Source organism: Pieris brassicae, chromosome 14 (genome assembly GCF_905147105.1).
Source record: "Pieris brassicae chromosome 14, ilPieBrab1.1, whole genome shotgun sequence".
NCBI lineage: Eukaryota > Metazoa > Arthropoda > Insecta > Lepidoptera > Pieridae > Pieris > Pieris brassicae.
Genome location: NC_059678.1, coordinates 5,493,500 through 5,514,492, shown reverse-complemented (window position 1 = coordinate 5,514,492; position 20,993 = coordinate 5,493,500). Strand labels below are relative to the sequence as shown.

Below are 20,993 nucleotides of genomic sequence, written 5' to 3'. Positions count from 1 at the left end.
ATGAAGTTCAGATGTTTCAAAGTTGACCTGCTCAAGGCTTTACGCTTGTAAATTCAAAATGATTCTTTCAACATAAATCCTTAGTTAAGTTAAATGAGAATTGAACTCTTTTTATTATTAGTCTACAATTAATAAGGATAAACTTTAATTTATAATAACTATTTGTTTAAGCTAGGTCTTATAAACCGAAGAATCACCGTTTACAACGATTTTGACAGTGTCTCTATGATAAAGAAATAAAACCGTAACGATAATAAATAACAAAGTTCTCTAAATAAAATATAATTATAATATATAAATGAAATAACTCAACCTTTTTTTTGTAATATAACTGTGTTTTGATCGGACTACAGGATATACTCTTAATACAAAACAGTGTTAGTTTAGTGGTTAAGTAAGCCTTTCTACCTTGAGGTCGTGGGTTAGGTGCAGACTTAAATTATTAGTGAAATAAAAACCTTAAGAAAACACTTTTTAAACGGATTGAAGCTATGTATTATAATTATAAACTTATAATTATTTACATAATCTTAAATTTATTTTTCCGACGCTTCGCGTGCTTTTCAGCTTGCGTGACGTCACGGTGACTGAAGACAAAAGGTGTTGAATGTCAAAAGCATCACATCTGTAGAGAAAGTTGTGTTATCTGTATTTATTTCTCCGGAGTTGGTATCGACTAAAAGATAACGGGGAAACCCGCTAATACATAGGTTTAATCCGTTTAAAAAGTGTTTTCTTAATGTGTAAAAGCTATTTTAACAAAAGACAATATTATGATTTGATATTAAGAAAAACACTTTTTGAACGGATTAAACCTATGTATTATTTTTAAAACTTATAGTTATTTACATAATTCTAAATTTTAAATTTTTTCCGACGTTTCGCGTGCTTTACAGCATGGTCACGGTGACTGAAGACAAAAGGTGTTGAATGTCAAAAGCATCACATCTGTAGAGAAAGTTGTGTTATCTGTATTTATTTCCCCGGAGTTGGTATCGACTAAAAGATGACGGGGATACCCGCTAATACATCGCTTCAATCCGTTTAAAAAGTGTTTTCTTAATGTGTAAAAGCTATGTTAACAAAAGGTAATACTAAATAAAAACCTTTTAGGTTTGAATTTTCGTATGTTTTGTGATTTTTTTTTTGCTATAAGGCATGGTGATCAACCGTCTGTGCCCTTACCACCAATAATGTTGCAATAGATATCTCATACGGCTGAATCGAGCTATGGATGACGCCGAAACTAATATATATCCAAGGACTTCCGTCATGTACACGTTAAGCATGTTGTCGAAAAAAATAGGGACGTCTATCGTATTAGAAATAATTTTGAATTAAAACACTAAAAATCTTAGGTGTTTTTAGATACCCAACGATATCGTAAATCACTGCGACACTGTCACCAAAATGTACAAATGAAATTACATATTTTTTTCAAAAAAAAAAAACAGTTTGTTATATCAAGATGGCGTCCGAAACGCGGTCAGTGTATATTGAATGGGATATATAGGGTGCGTGGTTGTATCATAAACCAAACTTGTTTTTTTTGTATGATTATATATTTTATAGAATATCGCGGCATTGTCAGCGTGTACTGTATTTTTGATATGAGGCAATCGCTGTCTCGTTTGAATCTTCAACTCATTCTTTGCTAAGGACAGTGATGCCAACTTCTACAGAATATTTCCCCAAGGTTTATACCCCTAAATGTAACATGAGTCACATGGGCAGGAGGCTCACCTGATGTTGAGTGTAATGTTAACTGATACCGGCGCCCATGGACACTAGAGGACTCGCGAGTTGCCGGCATTTTAAGAATTGCTACAAATACGAATAGAAAAAATACAGTGGGTAGCTGCAAAAAATGCCTTAAAAAACGCACAGTTTCGTATTTTCCGACGTCAGGACGGGATTTTTTCTATAAATTTGGACGTGGAAGTTTTGTTTATGATACAGTAGACATAGTTGGGCTATACAGATGCGGATTAACACTGGCATGCTAGACTCACTAACGTCGACATAGACTAAAACTATCTCTTTCTTCCGGTAATACGTTAGTACCCCGTCTTTAGTTGGTATTACTGTAATACGTCCACTATTTTTTTCACATTTTAGTAGATTTTTAGGTCAACACATAATACACAAGACACTGGAGTTCATTTCTAAATTAAAAATGATTTGCAACGATTTATTTTTGTTATGGGCTTCGTGTTTCTCGAAAATAGTGGACCTATTTTAATTTGGAAAACGCGATTTATACTATTTTGTTAGTAATAGCTATTTCGAGTGTTTGAAATTAACAAGATTTAGTAATTAGTCTAGATAATACAATGTAAATTTCTCCCATGATGGTAGCGATACTGCTCGGTAGGTATAGTCACGGTATCGAGCTAGTCGTGTATGGGTTTTAAGAGTATTTTAAATAGATTTTAACTGTAAAATTTTCTAGCACTAACGTTACCCGACAATATTTTAGTTAAGACTAATCTAGAGTAAAAGAACGCATGAACGTAATTCCTGTACAAAACCCTTGAATTACTCAAGTATACGTAGGTTGTGTCTTAGGTGTTGCCCTGTTTAGTTTATTTTTTGTCATTTGAAATCTCAATATTGGTGTAATTGTGCCACTGATATTTCGATTTCTATGGCTGTACTTCGGCTCGAGTTCCATTGGTAGTTTGTGGTTTTAATTAAATAAAATGTTTATGCTGAGGGTAGCCTATAAAAAACCTACCCTCAATAGTGTAATTTGTCGCAAAAAAACTACCAACGGTACTCGGGCGCTCTGAAGTCATATTAATAGGAGGCCGCGCAGCGTTCGCGCGGCTTCGGTTTCATCACATTTCAGGAGGCCTCATCCGTAGACAAAGTCCTCGCCGTGCCGGTGCACACTCTGGACGGGAAACGCATCGACCCAAAACACGCCACGCCCAAATCTGCCCCGAAACCGACTAAAACAAAAAAGATATTCGTGGGCGGCGTCGGGCAAGACACTTCCGCGGAGGAGGTCCGCGCTTATTTCTCCCAATTCGGGCTCGTCGAAGACGCGGTCATGCTCATGGACCAGCAGACGAAGCGCCATCGCGGCTTCGGGTTCGTCACTTTCCATTCCGAGGAGGCGGTCGAGCGCGTCTGCGACATTCACTTCCACACGATTAAGAACAAAAAGGTGGAGTGTAAGCGCGCGCAGCCGAAAGAAGCGGTGGCCGCCACGCCTCTGGCCCTCGGCAAGAGATTGGTCCTCCGGCCCGGGCGCGGTCTGGTGTACGCGGGCGGCGTGGGCGCCGTGCCCACCGTGGGCGCTCACGCCTACCGCTACGCTCCGTACGCTCTGCCCTCCGGCGCCACCGCGGCCACGGCTCTCGTGGCTCCGCCGGCGCCGGCCCCGGCCCCCGCCCTGCCGCAGTTCGGCGCCGCGTACTCCCTGGCCGGCGTCGACATGTCGTCCTTCCAGGGCGTCGACTGGAGCGCGATGTACGGAGTGCCCATGTACATCTAAGCCGATCGAGCGACCCCACCCGCCTTCGTTTAGGTCGCGCTGCGTTTTTTTTTTTTTTCAAAAACGGTTCCTACAAAACTTGCCGAGTCGCGGCTCAGTAGGATAAGGTTTTCGAGCGATAATTGGCCCGACGCGGGACCCGACGCAAAGATTCGCATTTTTATTTGTAAGGCGAAGATCTCAGTTTTATTTTATTAGTTTGAAACTTTTTGTCTTGAATTCTATTCGTATTCGTAGTTTTAGTGCTCGTTTGGCGATGTTTGAGGATGGTGAATCTCGCAACTGTGTAGCGTTCGAGCGGACGTCGCGCGAGGCCGCGGCGGAAGGACCAGTATTATTGAACTCCGTGCCATTGCCACACGTTGTGCCAAAACGTTTTTTTTTTTTAAATTTCGGAATGAGACCGGGGCGCGACGAGCTTCCGGCTCGAACGTGAGGACTCTCGACCCAGTATTGGGGACGGCATCGCTAATATTCGTATATAGGTTGCGACCCATATTAAAGCCAAGTGACGATTCATGAAACGGGAACGTCCCGCCCCGCACCGTGCGTTCCCGTGACGTCGCGCGGCGTCCGCCGTCCGCTCGCCACTTATACATATCTAACAGGAAAAGCAATCATTTGTACGCCATTTTATGATGTAGACGACGCTGTTCTGTCGTGATTTTTGAGAGCCGACATTGATTTTTAGGTTAGGTTTGCCAAATGTGGACGTAATTGGCACGGTTTGAATATGCCGCCTCAGTATTATTGAGAAATTGTAATAATAAAAATGTCGAAGATTTTCAAATACTAATGCTCAATTTTCCCTATTATTTAGATTAAGCTATACAATTTGGCAACTGTTCAAGTTCCTCTGAGTACTTAATGAATCTCAATTATAACTCATATCTTAAAATTAAGTTTATTAAGAGGCTAAGAATCTCAAAAATCACAACAGGTGACGATTTAATCTGAGCGAATTCCGTTCGTTGGACCGCACATGCAACGACTTTCGATTCCATATTTAAATATACTGTAAAACTTTTGAGGGTAGTACGTACGACATTTTGGAAATACCCACATTTAAAATTTTTCTTCAAAGTGAGAAAATCGTTGTGCGTTGTGGTCAATTGTCAAATAGCGTCATAGATAAGTAACGTGAATGCATACTAACACCTGTGTACGACAATAATTTGAACAGCCGTAGACAATGCCTGCCTTTGCCTGCCTCCGACGTGTCCGACATTACGTGGCCCTTGCCCTATGCTTAATTTTTTAATGGTAAGTATTTATTTACGGGTGGAGGGTTTGAGAAAAAAATCTTAATTTTTGTGATTATAGCGTGTCTCTTTAAATTTGACGATGCGCTGGAGTCCATAGAAGAGGTAGCATACATACCAGTTGTGATTCTAATTGTAATTCTGTGTGGTCTTGCCGAGTTTCTTGCCTCTCGAAATTTATCCTAATATATCCTAAAATTCAATGGAAATAGTTTTTGTTTATTTATTTTTTAATTTAATCTGAAAGCATATCTTCCCGGACTCCAGTATAGCGTGTGCGTACTTAATTTCGTAGCTTAGGTAGTTAGAATCTAAAACTAAAAGCAATACTCGAATATTTATATTCTGTGATTAGAAAAGTATTATAAAAAAGACGAATTGATGGTTGTGTTCGTGCAATTCCTAGTTTTTAAGTCAAAATCTCCGGGACTTGGTCCTTCCAGTGATCTTTGAAAACTTAGTAATTAACCTTGAGATTGCTTTTCCATAACGGCAAATATTCACCCCCCGACCGGCACATTTTTCTCTAAATATTCATAAGATACTTGACAAATTATTTGCTAAAAGAGTAGAATTTCCGATACAGACTCAAAATTCAAAGTGGATATTTGTCGTAGTGGGTAAATCTTGCCAGATTTCTCGGTATTAATGTTGGTGACGCCAGGCAGAGGCAGGTGGCGAGAGTAGAGCCAAGTGCATGCAAAAGCTTTGCCGACCACATTCCTACATAGGTCGACTTTCCGTAGCCCTGGTTTGGTTATCCCGTAACGCGATGCAATGTTTTGACATTGACAGCTCAGTGTGTCACGCAGCGTTACAATTGGCTCGTTGCAATGTCGGCAATCTGGCAAATCGGGGCTATCGTTGGTATAAACGCGTATATACCCTTAGCAGTATTCTTATTGTAAGTAGGCTAGTTTTTTTCAGAGATTCGCTCGCATTTTTTATGTCGCCCATATTGAAAAGTTTAAGAAAAATTAAAAAAAAAAAACTAATTCGCCAAAAGTATCGGACGATTTTGCGGAATGTGGGTAGTCGGCATAAAAGTGTGACGGTATTTGCTTTGTTGGTTAACACCTTTTGTATATTTTTATTTCTCCCAAACTCTCAGTATTAAAGTTATTGTGACGTCGTTGCCCTCCGCGGTGACCCGCTGCGTGACGTGCCAAAGTCCTCACCAGCGGTTCGCCCAATCAGCTGTACTTAATTTTTTTTATACGTACTTATAGATATTTTCTATCCTTACGGTCGAATATTTGATGGAAATTTGAGAAACTTTTCGAAGAATTCGAGCGTATTTAAAGCGTTTCTGCCACTTTGAAGACGTAATTATCTCGTCAGGTATTGGACCGTTGGGGTGCGGCAACCTCGCAGCCTAACATAGTTTATTTATATTTTTTTAAAACACTTGTATTATTAGTTAGGTAACACTGGACGTGTGAGGTATGTTAGATGTAGTTTTATTTAGTATGCTCGTACGTAACCTGTAATTAAGCACTTAGATTGTGTCATTACATACAATAATATTAGAAATGTGTTTTATTTCCATAGATTTTGGGGGTACACTTTGTATCACACGAGTGCCGAGGGCAGTGCGTAAATGCGAATGCTCGTTTCGATGGATGGCCAAAAACGCTCGTCTCATTCCAAAATATTGTCTCTCTGTTGGCTGTTGATCGACGCGAGCGTTCGTCCAGCGTTTCCTGCGGTTAGTCTTGTGGTTTCGCTTATGCACGTTGGGTTAGTAGATTTTTGGCTGCATAACTTCCATACGAAGGAGTGGGGTCTCGATGGCATGGTAAATAGTTATCTTGTGACTAACCTCCTCTGGTCTTTTGGCATGAAGTCGAGAACATGCATCTTCCAGTGTCACTGTCAATTCTTACAGGCATTTGCCGCACTTGGTTGTGAACCGTGTTTTTACGGCGGTTATGAGGGCGTCGTTGGACGTCGTACGCCGCCACTACGTAGACACGTAGCGTAGACCTGTGTAGTGCGCTTCGCTTGAGGCCTACAGCCACAAAACGTATGGTCAAGGTATGGTCTGATGACGCCGAGAGGATAAGACACGGTGATCACGCTAAGTTTCTAAAAAACGCATGCTCTGCACTTTAAGAGGCGATTTTATCGGGAGTTGATTATACGTTCTGTGCTACTAGTCTTCCGTTAAATCTGATTTGCCAAAAACAGGCCAAAATTGCATTGCTCAAAATGGCGGCAAAACATTGAGCAACTTTACTTTGCCAAAACAGAGTAGATTAAGATTATGACAATAATGAAGGTTAAATTGCCTCAGTTGCCATAAGACAGAAACATTCCTTGCTCTAGTCATTTTAATTAGTTGGTGGTGAATTGGACGGAATCCTACAGTCTCTATCTTGCTCAACTTCTCGCCTAAACTCATCTGTCAAGCTTCTGCAGTAGTGATGTGCCATTAAGCACGAGCTCTTTGGCATCTAGGGATGTCATTGCTTACGCGACTCCAGTTATTCTGGACCAATGTTAAATAGTATTCATTAAGATTATATACAAGTTTTTGATCAGTATAATAATGTTACAGACAAAAAATATCTTAATTCCGTGTGTTTTCGGCAGATGCTAGTGGTAGTGTGTAGTGTAGTGATTTTGAAAATTTACATACATGATATAAGTATAACTTGAAGCAATAATTATGGTTACGCTAAGTGTATGATAAGACATCGTACAACATCTCACTAACAGGTATTGCCAGACTTAAATGCCCTTCAGCAGAAAGTTGGCAACATTTGTACAGTGGTAGCTCGTATGCAAACCGGTGTTAGCAACTTGGGACGGCTTAACATACATTGATGAGTTATTATACACCTACAAATTATTATATTTTTGTATAATAAGTCGATGTATTCAGTAGCGGGTATTTGTATTTTGACCTGAAAATAGTACTAAGGTACTCAGTAGGCGTTCGCCGCTTGAGGCGTGCGGTCGTGTTTGCTTTCAACGAATAATTTAAATTTCTTCCTAATCTATAAGACGGCGACGCCGGCATTCACTGATAAGTTTCATCTTTATAGCTGGAGATAAGGTACTTAAAAAGGAAATTTATATCTATATTATTAAATATTGTCTACTATTGATTTAGAATGTAATATTTTTTTAATCAGTCTGTAGTCAGAGTTCTGTAGTTTGTAGCTAGTTTAAAGTATTTATATGATTATATCTTACTGTTGCAGCGATCACGTTGCTAAAGATTTACTTTGACTTGATGTGGGTACCTGGTGGGATAACGTAACAGTTTGCGTCGGCGGTTGCTGTAACAATCTCTTGAGATATAGTCCACTGTCAGATAAATATTACCTAGTATAGTGGCTGTATGAACATTCCCTTCTTTATTTAAAAAGGCATTTTATGGTAGACTAATAAATAATTATAGAATAGATGGGCTGTTTCACAGACTGCTATTAGAATAAAGTGCAATATGATTTTATCATGTATACTCTGTGGAGGTAGAGGGCGCAATGGGTTTCATTTGTAGTCAAATATGGTTAATAAATAAATCCTACGCATGGACTTAGTAACTGAGGGTTCCGTAGTCAAACAGTAAATACGTGAATAATGTATGGATGTTCAGAACAGACACTGTCTTCGTATGACGTTTGACGTTTTTGTAATTTCCAAAAACTGTAGATGAACAACGTTCTAATGACTATGGAACTTAAGTTTAAAGTATAATTCAATATGCGAATGGACATCATGGCTCTAAGTATGCTTTACTGGTAAATGTTAATGTATTCACGAACTGTGTAGTTTTATTACGTATAGAGTAATAGTTGGGATCGCTAGAGGGTGGGTAGTGGCCGCGCGCCTCCATCAAAGCCTCTATATGGTTCATCTTCACTTAGACGATTATTAGAAATAAATGGTAAAAAACACAGTCGTTTTTTCATTTATCGCTTTTTCCGTACCTATTTTACTACGTAGGTAGACGCTTTACCGGAAAACCATGACCCCCGCCCCCATATGTAGTTTAGTAAGGACCAAACTTGCATGACAGTGGAGGCGGTAGAAGATTTGCATGAAACAGGTCCGGCCGGCGGCAGGGACGAACGAAGAATGAAGATTGGTGAGCGTCAACGTCAACTGTCAGATTCGTATCTACCCTCAGCTGTTATTTATGCTTCATTTTTTGTATTCCTTTAGTAAAGTGCATCCCAGTATTATAGTGTAGCAATAGAAATGGTTTTGGGTGCTGGATTCTTCGATACCGTAGCCTAGTTTAGTTTGAAGATGTGAATTGGAACCGGTCGCTTAGTTTTCGTTGAGGTAGTGTAGTGTAGCGTTGAAGGCATATCAGGTATCATGTACCCCGGAGACACAAGATTGTGCCTTAATAGAATGTTTTGTTTTAAAGTTGCTTTCGTTAAAGGCTAGAGTTTTATAGACGTAGACAATGGACCAAATTAGTTTGGAAATGGAGACAATATTTTTTGTACAATTCTTTTTGAACCGTTGAAATTGTGATCAGGGTCTTTACCCAACGAATTAGATCATTCGTAGTGTAATTTAGATGAAAATATTGTGATTGACAAATAAATGGAGCTAGTACCCCTCTGTAGTACAAAGTATTTTTAACTATATTGAAAGTTGGGACTCGGCGTCTTAATATAATAGACTGAATAGTCACATTTGTATTTTTAACAATCCCGTTTGGCTGGGATGCACTAGAATTGATTTCAATCTGTAACCGCACTTGTTTGTATCTGTTACGGCCGACTGTCACTTTGGCAGTTGTCTATTACCGCGCGCTTCGACAGTTTATTTTCTTACTAGATCTGAACGAGTGCATTTTTGTTCGAAGTAGTTAAGTATCTGTGTTTAGTAGATCCTGTAAAATTAATCAGAGTGCCTCGTGTGACAATATCATCACACTCATTCAATTCCTCATTTTTCTTGTATGTTAAAAACCTGTATTTTAGAAGGTATATGCGATATTGTACTAATAGTTATACTAGTCGACATGTTGTTTTTGTAAACAGGCTTACGCGACCTCTTTAATAACCTAAAAATTAGAACCGCTTTAAAAATACACGTGATCGCTCAACGAATTTCGGAGGCTAGACTAACTGTAATAATTTTCAGGTACCCTCAAAGAGAGGTTGCGTAAGAATAGTTTAACTGTAAATATAGATAAGATTGTTAATTCAAACTGTGTGTATTTATACTTACATAGAATAGGTCTTTCTCTCTTTAATATTTCTGAAAAACATAGTTTCATGACAGTAATTCGGTAATACTAGGGATGGGAACGAGTGAAGTTGAACTAATGTCAATTGTATTTTATTGCATCGCAAATTATTAAATAGGTGTGGTCTAAAATAAACAAACAAAAACCAATTCAACATATCTACAGTAAAATATAATGTAATTTCTTTATCTTCAAGCTCACTCGTTTCAAGCCAACATGATAAAAAGTGCCCCACGAATTTGTAAAATTTATCGTAATCAAAACTATCTTTTTATATTAGATGTAGTTTGCGATTGAATGTATAGATTTTTTACGACATATCTCATATGGCAACACAATTTTAAATTAATATTTAAAAGTTTGACTAAATTCTTAGTGACGTTTTTATAAAAGTAGTCGTAAACAATTGAAGTTCATTTAAAAGTTATTAAACCAAAACGTGTCACTAAAAATAAATATATCTATGCTCAATGTTATTAGACTGTGTTGCCATTATTGCGATGGAGCTGCTTTGTGGGAAATGGTCGAACGGACTCGTATCCCCGTGATGTATAGAGTACAGAACAGTTATCATGATGACATATTAAAAACCGTGTTTTGGTAAAATCTGCAAGTGTTTCCCAAAAGCCGCCTCATTGTGTATCTAGTCTGTAGCTATAGATAGTTCGGAATGGACGCATCTTATCAAAATGGTTATTGAATATATCTGTTTTAATTCGAATTGGTGTTTTATTTTAACCTTACTGTATATCACAATACTAGAATTATTACTATAAATGGCTATGACCCGCACGAAATCCTCCATTGAATAAAACCAAGTTCTTAATAGTTGAAATAAATTTAAAAAAAAAAACTGTTTCATGGTCATGGTCATTTGTCAATCTAGCTAAAGGCTAGTAGGTTATCAGCTCCCTGTGACACACGCCGTCGACATTAAGGCAAGCAGGTTTCTTCACTATGTTCTTCACCGTTCGAGCGAATATTCAAGTCCACTGGTGCACGGCCGGGATCGAACCTACCTTCGGCATGAGATTTGCTTAAAACCATTACACAACACTGCTCTCTTCATAGTTACAGTCAAAACTAGGACTGTTGTATGCCTTTTTGACAAACGTGATAGCTTGGCTTCATCTAGTGAACGACGGTATAAAAAATATGCCAACGACAAACTAGTAAACTCAAAATTACTAATATAGGTAAACAAGTTCACTTATGAACGTCAGAAATGAAGTTAAATTAATTGTAAGTTTACATTTACTCTACCAGTTCGCAAGTGAAAGGCGTAGAGCGGATAAGAAGAACTGTCAAGAAACTTTCCGCCACTCTTTTTAATCGCTATGTTTTGGAGTCATACAGATTGTTTGAACTGGAGCAAATCAATCTCAAGCATTAGGATAATTTAAGTATTCGTGAAATTTATAAAAGGCTTTTTTGATTAATTTACGTTAAACGAGGGTTTCGAATTTATTTATTTATTTATTTACAATAAAAAAAACTGAACATAATTAAATCAAAAGGAGGACAACTGGCAGCCGTATCACTTTCGAGCGATCTCTTCCAGGCAACCACTATGAGTAAAGAGAAAAAAAATGTATTAAATTACATAAGATTGGCAAGAAGTGCAAAAATACATGTTATACGCAGTTATTAAGACAAAACTAAACAGGAACAAAAAAAACAAACTAAACTAAAAAGATAATACATTAAAAAGTAAAGTTTATTTAGTGATAATTGTCTAATTTCCTTTGGGAGTTTGTTGTAAAAACAAATATAATTTCCATATAAGCAGTGGTTTATCTTCTGGAACCTGGTCGTACACTCAAATTGTTTCTGTTTCGAGTATTATACTGCTAAAAGTCACCATTTGTTTTAAAAACGTATATTTTTAGTAGATACAACAAGTATACATCGTATCGTATGGCTTTATAAGGTACTGAGTATGTTAAACGAAGCTTTTCAGATTGGCTATGGACGTGCCATTTCATATGATCAAAATCAAAATCAAAAGTTTTTATTTCAAATAGGCCTTTGCAGGCTCTTATGAAACGTCTAGTTGCACGGTTCCAAAAAGTGGGTCTCATGGAGAAGAACCGGCAAGAAACTCCATGGACACTCTTTTCAACAATGGTTTAGCTTACAAACTTATGAATACTTATGTCTATATTACAACATTAATACATTTATATTAATCATGTAGACACAATAAAACAATAAATTATAGTAACAATAAATAATCACTGTTAAATAGAAAATTAAAACAAATTTAAAAAGTTGGTCCCTGTGGATTGGACCTTAATGCTTTGTTGATTAAACCAGCTCTGGAGTTAACCAACCAAGTACTACAGTACCAGGTGCCAACCTTAATCTTTAATTAGCTTTCACTTCAAACCCACCACCTAAGAGTCTCTACTCCAAATTGAACAAAATTAAAGTCATATATCAAAATTAATCTAAAATTGAACTCCAACATTATCGGCATAGACAAAGACAATTTACATGCATGTTTCATAATCGTCGATTATAGATTATAATATTATAGACTAATCTGTGTCCGTCATGTCAACGGATTGACGTAAAATAAAAATGAATCCCCATTTCCCCTGGTCATGGATTTCTCTTGTGTTTGTTATTGTCAGGAGAAGGTTTTTTTATGTATTAAACCTCTTCCAGCTAGTAATGCAGGATATCGTTTTAAATAAGAGAAAACAATAGATTTGGTAAATACCCTTTATTTGCACACTGGTATATAATTAACAAGTTTTGTGTCAATCTCTAATCGCTCCCAAACTAAAGAATGCCCTACGTACCTCCGACTCGACCCCGCTTGGTTGTTTTTCTCTTAACCAAAAAAACAATTAACACCAGATATCACGCCAACATTTTCCCGCGTCACTACTCGAGAATTAACCACCAATCGTGGGTCTTGTCAATAGAACTGGTATTTACAAAACCACATTAAATATACATCATTTTATCTATTTTAAGTACTCATAATTTAAGATATTAATAATACAAATCATCTATTTATTAAATTACCTGATTTATAACAAGCTTGTATTTATTGCAAAAATCACCGGATATTGTTGTATAAAGCATAAAGACAGATCAAGCAGTTTATATGATTGGCTAGCGTCCCCGCGGGAATTACTAAAGACAATTGTGAGGCATAGTGTGTGTGTTATTTATATTCTAATTATTAAATACAATAGTTCATTTATATGAACTATTTCGCTATAAACTAAACATAAATACAAATATTAATTATGATAGATACGTATTCATTATACAATTTTAGAAAACCTAACATTTGAAAGAAAACATTAAGAAAATTGCGCGGAAAATTACAAAATTAAAGAATATTTAACCACCATATTAAGTAATTATGACTTTTGTTCCGTAGCAACTTTTTTTTATGCGTAGCTCTTACAATTCAAACTTTTTTGATGTAACCTTATGGCGTTTGACATAACATTGATGAATGCGTGCTGCAAATATCGTCAAGGAGGATTAAAGAAGAATGAGTCAGAGTTATTATATTGATACAATACATATAAAATACAGTCGCCAATTGTTTGTGACATTAATCTTGAAAATCCATGTTTTTCACATGGCCACTTATACGTCGTAATACCAACAAAACTATTTATATACGCGCCAGCAAAACAAACAAAGAATGAAGCATTTTTAGTTATTTATACCAAATCGAAATAATATTCATAAGACAGGACAACGTCTGTCAGGTTTGCTAGTATTTAATAAATTATTTCCTCTTCATAACACTGTATTTCTTATTAAAGTCTGGGGTGGTGAGCAACCCAAGAAATCGTTTTTTTTTTGTGGGGATATGTGTGACGGCAAAGGCCAAGGTTAGCGATACCAAGTGACAGAACCACTTGCACAGATCCCCGTTAAAGATGTTGCTTACTGAATCCTGTCTCCGATTATTGTCATCTTTAATATTACATAATTGTCTAGTACAGAGGTTAGTGTATGTATTTTTTGTGAAATAAATGTTATTAAACCTATTAACAATTAGTATTTTTATTTTATCTAAATAGATACCTACCTAATCCTAACTGCACTCGACACAAAATGTTGTCAAATAACGTGAACAAATTTTACCAATCGTATACAAGCGTTTAAAGGAAATATTTGCTTTAAAAATATTGTCACGTTTCTAAAAGAATGCTTTCGTGTCGGTGACACCGCCATAGCTCATTCAGTGATCCGAATGATTTTGTTTTCTATGTTGCTGACAGCCAAACAACCCCCGCGAGCAAATTGAGTGACTACCCAATAATATATGGTACGTTTCCTATATTAAACACTGATATCGGATTTGGATTACTCCTTTCAAAGTTAATAGAGTCTTATCTAAACGTTTTGCCATTTTTGACAATGACAAACGGCAACTAGAAACAGATAAAGTAAAAAAGATGACACTAGCAAATAGTAATAATTTCGCTCACAAATCTAGCAGTCTGGTAGTTCCTCTAATTTCCATCTACAATTTTCAAACTACAAGCTCTTGTATTTAACGGATGCGATAAATGCGTAATTATCATCAACCTTGTGGTTTCCTTCTATCATCAACTTTCAATGGAGCTGGGATAAAAGCTTATTTGCTCACACCTCAATTACCGTTCAAGTCTGGTAGCTGTTATGTCTAGGGAAGCCGGTCATTGGTTTAATGCTTATCCTTTGACAAATACTGGCTCCCTTCTGGACCCTGAATCACTTTGCATTTCCATCAGCCTTCGAGTGCTCATATGTACTCCCCATAAGTGTCCCTGTGGCTTTGAAGTAAGTAGCCGTACACCGTGGCCTTCATTGCCAATGGAGAAGAAAACTGCCAATGTTTGCCGCTAGTGGCGCTGGTGTTGTAACTCATAACAAATGTAAACAAACGTCAACCCCCTACTTTATTATTATAAACCAAGATAAAAAATTTTTTTTCTAAAAAGCCTCGCTGCGCATCAATCGGTTGTAAAAATAATGAAAATCACAGTTTTCCTAAGGATTAACGTATAAGAAGACTCTGGAAAAAATACTATATTTATTGAATCCCATTATGACGGCTTCTGTACAGGTTTGCATAAACTACTTTTAAATTATGTTGTTGTTGTTTATATAGGAACTTAGGTATGTGATAAGCACTAATTACTATGTATTCATTTTAGGTTTACCACATTTTCATAGATATTTGAAAAAGACTACAATCCCAAATGTTTTCGGCTGAAAGAAACCACAGCATGTATCGCAAGGGACCATCAACATTTTCAACAGAGATTCACTCTGAGTGTAGTAGTTATAACCGTTTGCCTTGTTTGTAATGTTTGCATGTACGCCAGTCTAGATCTAACCAGTGTATTTATCGCTCGTAATAAATAATATCTAAATCTATGTTAACTGAGATTCGTTTCTTACTCTTAACCTTCTTTGGGTTAAAATACATTACGGCAAAGTCCGACTATATTGTATTTCGTATATTAATTCACTGTTTTTTTTATTAAAGTAAGACAAAGGTAGGACATAAATAATATTGACTACATTCATCAAATCAGGGTAGCCTTTATCCACTCCAATTGGATAGAGTATCGACCCGAACTCCACATTTATTCAGATTTTATTCATGCCATCTAATAACATATCATCAGAAGAGTCTGCATTTCTAGACTCTGGGGCGATTGTCAACATCCACTACTGTTTTAATGTACAGTGGGAACAAACCGTGATCGATGTGGTATCAAATTATTTCGGTATAATTAGAATTATTATTATTTTGTTATGTAGCCAAGTTCACATTTCAAGGATCGTCATGCCCGCTTAAATGTCATTGCTTGTGGCGGCGTCCATGTGTCGGGGGAGCCGATGGATGACCATGCGTGATACTCGTGAACGATTGCTACTTGTGGTGAATGGTCGTAGTTGAATTCGTGTATGCGGTGATGTTAGTTATTATTGACTGTATTTGCGTGTTGTTCCCACGAGAATGTAAGTGCGTGCTCCTATTTCACCATGCCTCCTGCTGATGTCATGTGGAACATGGTGTTATGGTTGCAGATCCTTACAAACGTTGTGTAATACAAAAAAAAACATGGCGATTAAAAAGAGTGGCGGAGAGTTTATTGCCAGTTCTTCTCTTCCGTTCTACGCCCTTGATTTAAGAACTGGCAGTAAATGTAAAATAAGAAGCATTTATGTATATTCTTTTGACGTTCATAAGTGTACATTGTATTACCTATATGAATAAATGATTTTTGATTGATTGATTGATTAATATCGGTAATTTGGTGTTCTCTACAGTACTATAAATGGCATATAAATTAAATTGGGGCAGCCAAGTCATGATTATTTATGGAACTTTAAAGAAGGAATTGTAAAATGAAACTCTAATAATAATCAGTGGATTTTAGTGTTTCTAAATAATTCTTATACAGATATTTTATAAGTAGGGCCTTTTTTGTATATTCCTCATAAAAATTGTACAACACTTAAGTTAACATATGACAGAAAAATTCTTTCAGTAATAAACAGTTCCTTGAAAAATATCCAATGTGATTATCTCGTGACAAGATCTGCCTTTCTTCCTTTTAAAGAACCACTCTGGGTCTTTAATTCTGCTTTTAATTGAGGATTGCTGGAAACTGACATCGCTGACATCGTCACCGTGACCACGCACGCTGTTAGGCACGCAAAACGTCGGAAAATTTAAATTTAAAATTATCTAAATTATTATAAGTTTATACATAGCTTCAATCCAGTTTTCTTTCAATGACATCGCATTGTTGTTATGAGACAAGCTATGATAGAGAATCTGCCATTATATTTGCGTTTTCTCCTCTATTGAGTGCAGCTCGTTTTTCTTACCACGCCGCGCTCTACATCATATGCAGCTCTCTTGTCTTTGATTCTTTGGGGGATGGGACGGGCTTTGTTATGAGATGCTGCTTGTATGGACACGTTAACCCCGTCTCACCACTATCGGAGAAGCCCAAACGCTGGCGCGGCCGAGCAGGCGGAAAATAATTAACAGCCAAATTAATTAAAGTCGCAATTTTATTTTATTGCAAATTATTTGTCTATAATTAATTGACAGTCACAATTATCTGTTAACTCCAAAAGATTCTAACAGATGTCGATACTTTTGAGTGGATTGAGTAAGTAATCAATAGATGGCACTGCTATGGTAAACCGACAAACGTGTCATATAAGCTACAATTCAATATCATGATTACCACGTGTTATTGAGGCTACTTTTTTAAATTGTTGGTGTTAGCATAGCCAACCACGGGTTACTTAGACCGAAGTGTAAATCAAATTCAAATGATAGTGACGATAATACAGTGAAATCATTCTTTCGTGTCACGGTATTAAGGCTAACTAAAACCACATTAAGGAGAAACGAAGTTCGCGGGGGCAGCTAGATATATATATAAATAAATATAAACATTTGCCGTTAACAAAGACAAAATGATTGTAATACAAAAATACCGACGGAACAAATTTGTCTTTGATCCTTTGGGGGATGGGACGGGCTTTGCTATGAGATGCTGCTTGTATGGACACGTTAAACCCGTCTCACCACTATCGGAGAAGCCCAAAAGCTGGCGCGGCCGAGCAGGCGGAAAATAATAAACAGCAAAATCTTTCCTTCAACTTTGATTTTGGTTACAGGCGGGAATTAAAGGTTCAAGTTGGCGCCTGGTAACTATTTACCAGTATGGTGAGCCTAGACCTGCTCTGGTGTCACCTGGTGTATATTATATAGTTTAATATTTATTTTATTTTAAGCCATAAACTATAATTAAATGTCAATCACTTAATAATGGTCTATCAACCGTAATAGACATCATTGTGACAGTTTAAGCGGTTCATTGAAAGATTTGATTACAATTTATGTATCACGAAAACAATTAATTTTGAGAAACTTGTCTATTAGCTAATAATCAAAGAGTAAAGAGTCAAGGGAAACTAGGGAGTAGTCAACAATTAACATTTACAATTAAATTTAATCTAACCGATCAGATCAGTAATTTGGAGATTGACAATTCGTCAATCCTTTCGCTGAATTAGGTCTAAAGGAAGAAGCTGGTATTGGTCCACAGTTGTATATCTTAACATCAGGTCCTCCGGCCGATTTTCCCCCTGTCATCTCTTGTATAAAAAACCTTTAAGATCCTTTTGTTTTTCTTCTGCGTGTATTTGCAATCAGCCCTAAGCCTATGAGCGAATCTATGCTGTGGTGCAGTCATGTGGAGTGGCTTTCCATTGAAAGCTACTTATCTGCTGCCTAGAGCTACTGCCGGTGTACCGGCTGTGCACCAATGGACTTTCTTTCTATGTACGCATTTAACATTAGCTCGAACGGTAAAGGAAAACATCGTGAGGAAACCGGCTTGCCTTAGACACAAAAAGTCGACTACGTGCGTCAGGCACAGAAGGCTGATCACCTACTTGCCTATTCGATTAACAAATGATCATAAAACAGATACAGAATTTGAGGCCCAGACCTAAAAAGTTGTAGCGCCATTGATTTCTTTTTATTTTTATAGTCGTCTCACAGTATGTGAATGAGTTGCTAGCAAGTTCGTTCGGGTGTCAGATTAACCAGATCTAATTGCCATTTTATATTAAAATCATAAATAGTGACTATGCCATCAAATTCCTATCACATACATATATAACGGCTTAACCTGATAAATAAAAAAAATATTATATTGTGAATAGACTTACAACTTAATTACAAGCATTGTTTAAAATATTGATGTGTTTCACAACAGTCTACCAACTTACCGTAACTTTGTTTTGCAGGCTTAAGTGTGGTTTAACTTTTCATTTTGTTTGTTTTATTATTATTACTTTTAAGTTATTATTATTTTTTGTTTTGTTTTATTTTTATTTATTTTATGGTTGTTTGTGTTTTTTTCCTTTAATATATTGCTTATGTTCTAATGTTATTGATGTGTATGTGTGTTAAATTGGAGAAGTCATATTTTCTTATATTTTTAGTCATACACATCTTAATATATATAAATCGCCTGTCACGATGTTTGTCCGTGATGGACTCCTAAACTACTCAAGCGATTTTAAATGAAATTGGCACACCGTGAGCAGTCTGGTCAAACTTAAGAGATACGATAGCTTAGATCTTTAATTATAGTCGCAATTTTATTTTATTGCAAATTATTTGTCTATAAGTAATTGACAGTCACAATTATCTGTTAACTCCAAAAGATCCTAACACACGTCGATACTTTTTGACTGGATTGAGTAAGTAATCAATAGATGGCACTGCTATGGTAAACCGCGAAACGTGTCATATAAGCTACAATTCAATATCATGATTACCACGTGTTATTGAGGCTACTTTTTTAATTTTTAATGTTAGCATAGCCAACCATGTGTTACTTAGACCGAAGTGTAAATCAAATTCAAATTATAGTGACGATAATAAAGTGAAATTATTCTTTCGTGTCACGGTATTAAGGCTAACTAAAATCACATTAAGGAGAAACGAAGTTCGCGGGGGCAGCTAGTTATATATATAAATAAATATAAACATTTGCCGTTAACAAAAACAAAATGATTGTAATACAAAAATACCGACGGAACAAATTTTGTCCGCGCTTTTGTGATTAAAAAATCAAAGCGCATTCCAACGTACGTGGGAATAATTCAAATCGGTGTTGCCATTACACGGGCGTTAGCAAACATACAGCGAATATATGAAAGTTTGGAGACTTACGTGTTTCCATTGTCAACGAATTTTTTAATTAATTTAAAGATGTTGTAGTGTCAGAATCTAAGACATGAACAATTTTTTTTAATACACGGCAATCGTAAAGTGATGCTTAAATTAAACCAAAAGGTTGTATGTAAGTAGGCCCTTTTGTAAATAATTATACATTCAATCAATGTCCCAAGGTTTTCAAAAACTAGCAAAATCATTAAAAGATCTTAGTTTCGTTTATAAAAATCGACTTAATATGTTTTTGAAAAATAAATATTATTCTATTAATGATTTGATTTGCGTTAAACCATATATCAATATTAATTTGATAACGTAATAATTAGTACTAGAATAAGTCGAATATAGAAATCGATGTAAGAAGTAGACATGGAGAGGAGATTGGCTGTGACAAAAATCAATCTGGAACTCTTTAGGAGAAACACCTTTTGTATGGCTATTAAGGTTTACAATAATTTACCAAAATAATTAAAAGATCTTCCGACTAGAGTCTTTAAAAGTCGACTAGGAATTTTCCTAAATAATAATTTTATTATTTGCGTGAGACATTGTAGTTCATATAAATTTAATAACAATTGATATGATATGTACGATACAAATAACATAAGAATTGACCAATTCATACGACTAATAATGTACGTAAAAAACATTTTAAGACAAATTTGCACGCCACGCAAATGATATAGATATTTTTCTCGGGGTATATATGTATATATACATATATTCATCATTATTCGTTGAGATTTTGTTATAACACAGGAACAGGAGTCTCATCTGATGTTAAGTGATACTTCCGATACACTTTCAATTTGGGCTCTTTGAAGGAGCCTTAAAAAGCCTTATATAGGAATCACTCAAGCTGTATGTCCGTCAGCGACGACCGAGAATAAGCAGCTTGTAAACAAAGACAAACTGGACAATAATTGTAATACCATGTTCGTTATTTAAGAGCCTTTTTTCCTTTCATTTTGTTCCCTTTGGAGTAGAAACGAAAGATAAAAACGCCAAAGCAAACTTGTAAATATGTTTTAATTTATTTTTTATAATAAAAAATTTAAGAATATTTTAAATGTTCAAAATTATATAACATGTCATGTAAACTTTGTTTAAATGTGTAATGGAGATACACATTCAAGTGAGACATTAAAAAATATGAAAAACCGCCATAGCGGCCATTACGAATTTAGAAAAAGTTTGACAAACGCGGGAAACGTGCTCGAAGCATTTTTAATTGTTTGCAATACTTTCTGGTGTATT

General features: G+C 36.3%; 1 protein-coding gene across 5 annotated transcripts in view; it reads left to right on the top strand.

Annotated features, from left to right (window-relative positions):
- The window catches only part of LOC123718237 (RNA-binding protein Musashi homolog 1-like), a 92,118-nt gene extending 81,418 nt beyond the window's left edge, over positions 1–10,700 (top strand). For all 5 annotated transcript variants that reach the window (XM_045674712.1, XM_045674711.1, XM_045674710.1 and 2 more), the window contains one exon: positions 2,819–10,700. In XM_045674712.1, coding sequence (XP_045530668.1) covers positions 2,819–3,502 — 684 coding nt within the window. In that variant the 3' untranslated portion in view covers positions 3,503–10,700. The remainder of the gene's footprint in view (positions 1–2,818) is intronic.
- The last annotated feature ends 10,293 nt before the right edge of the window (positions 10,701–20,993 follow it).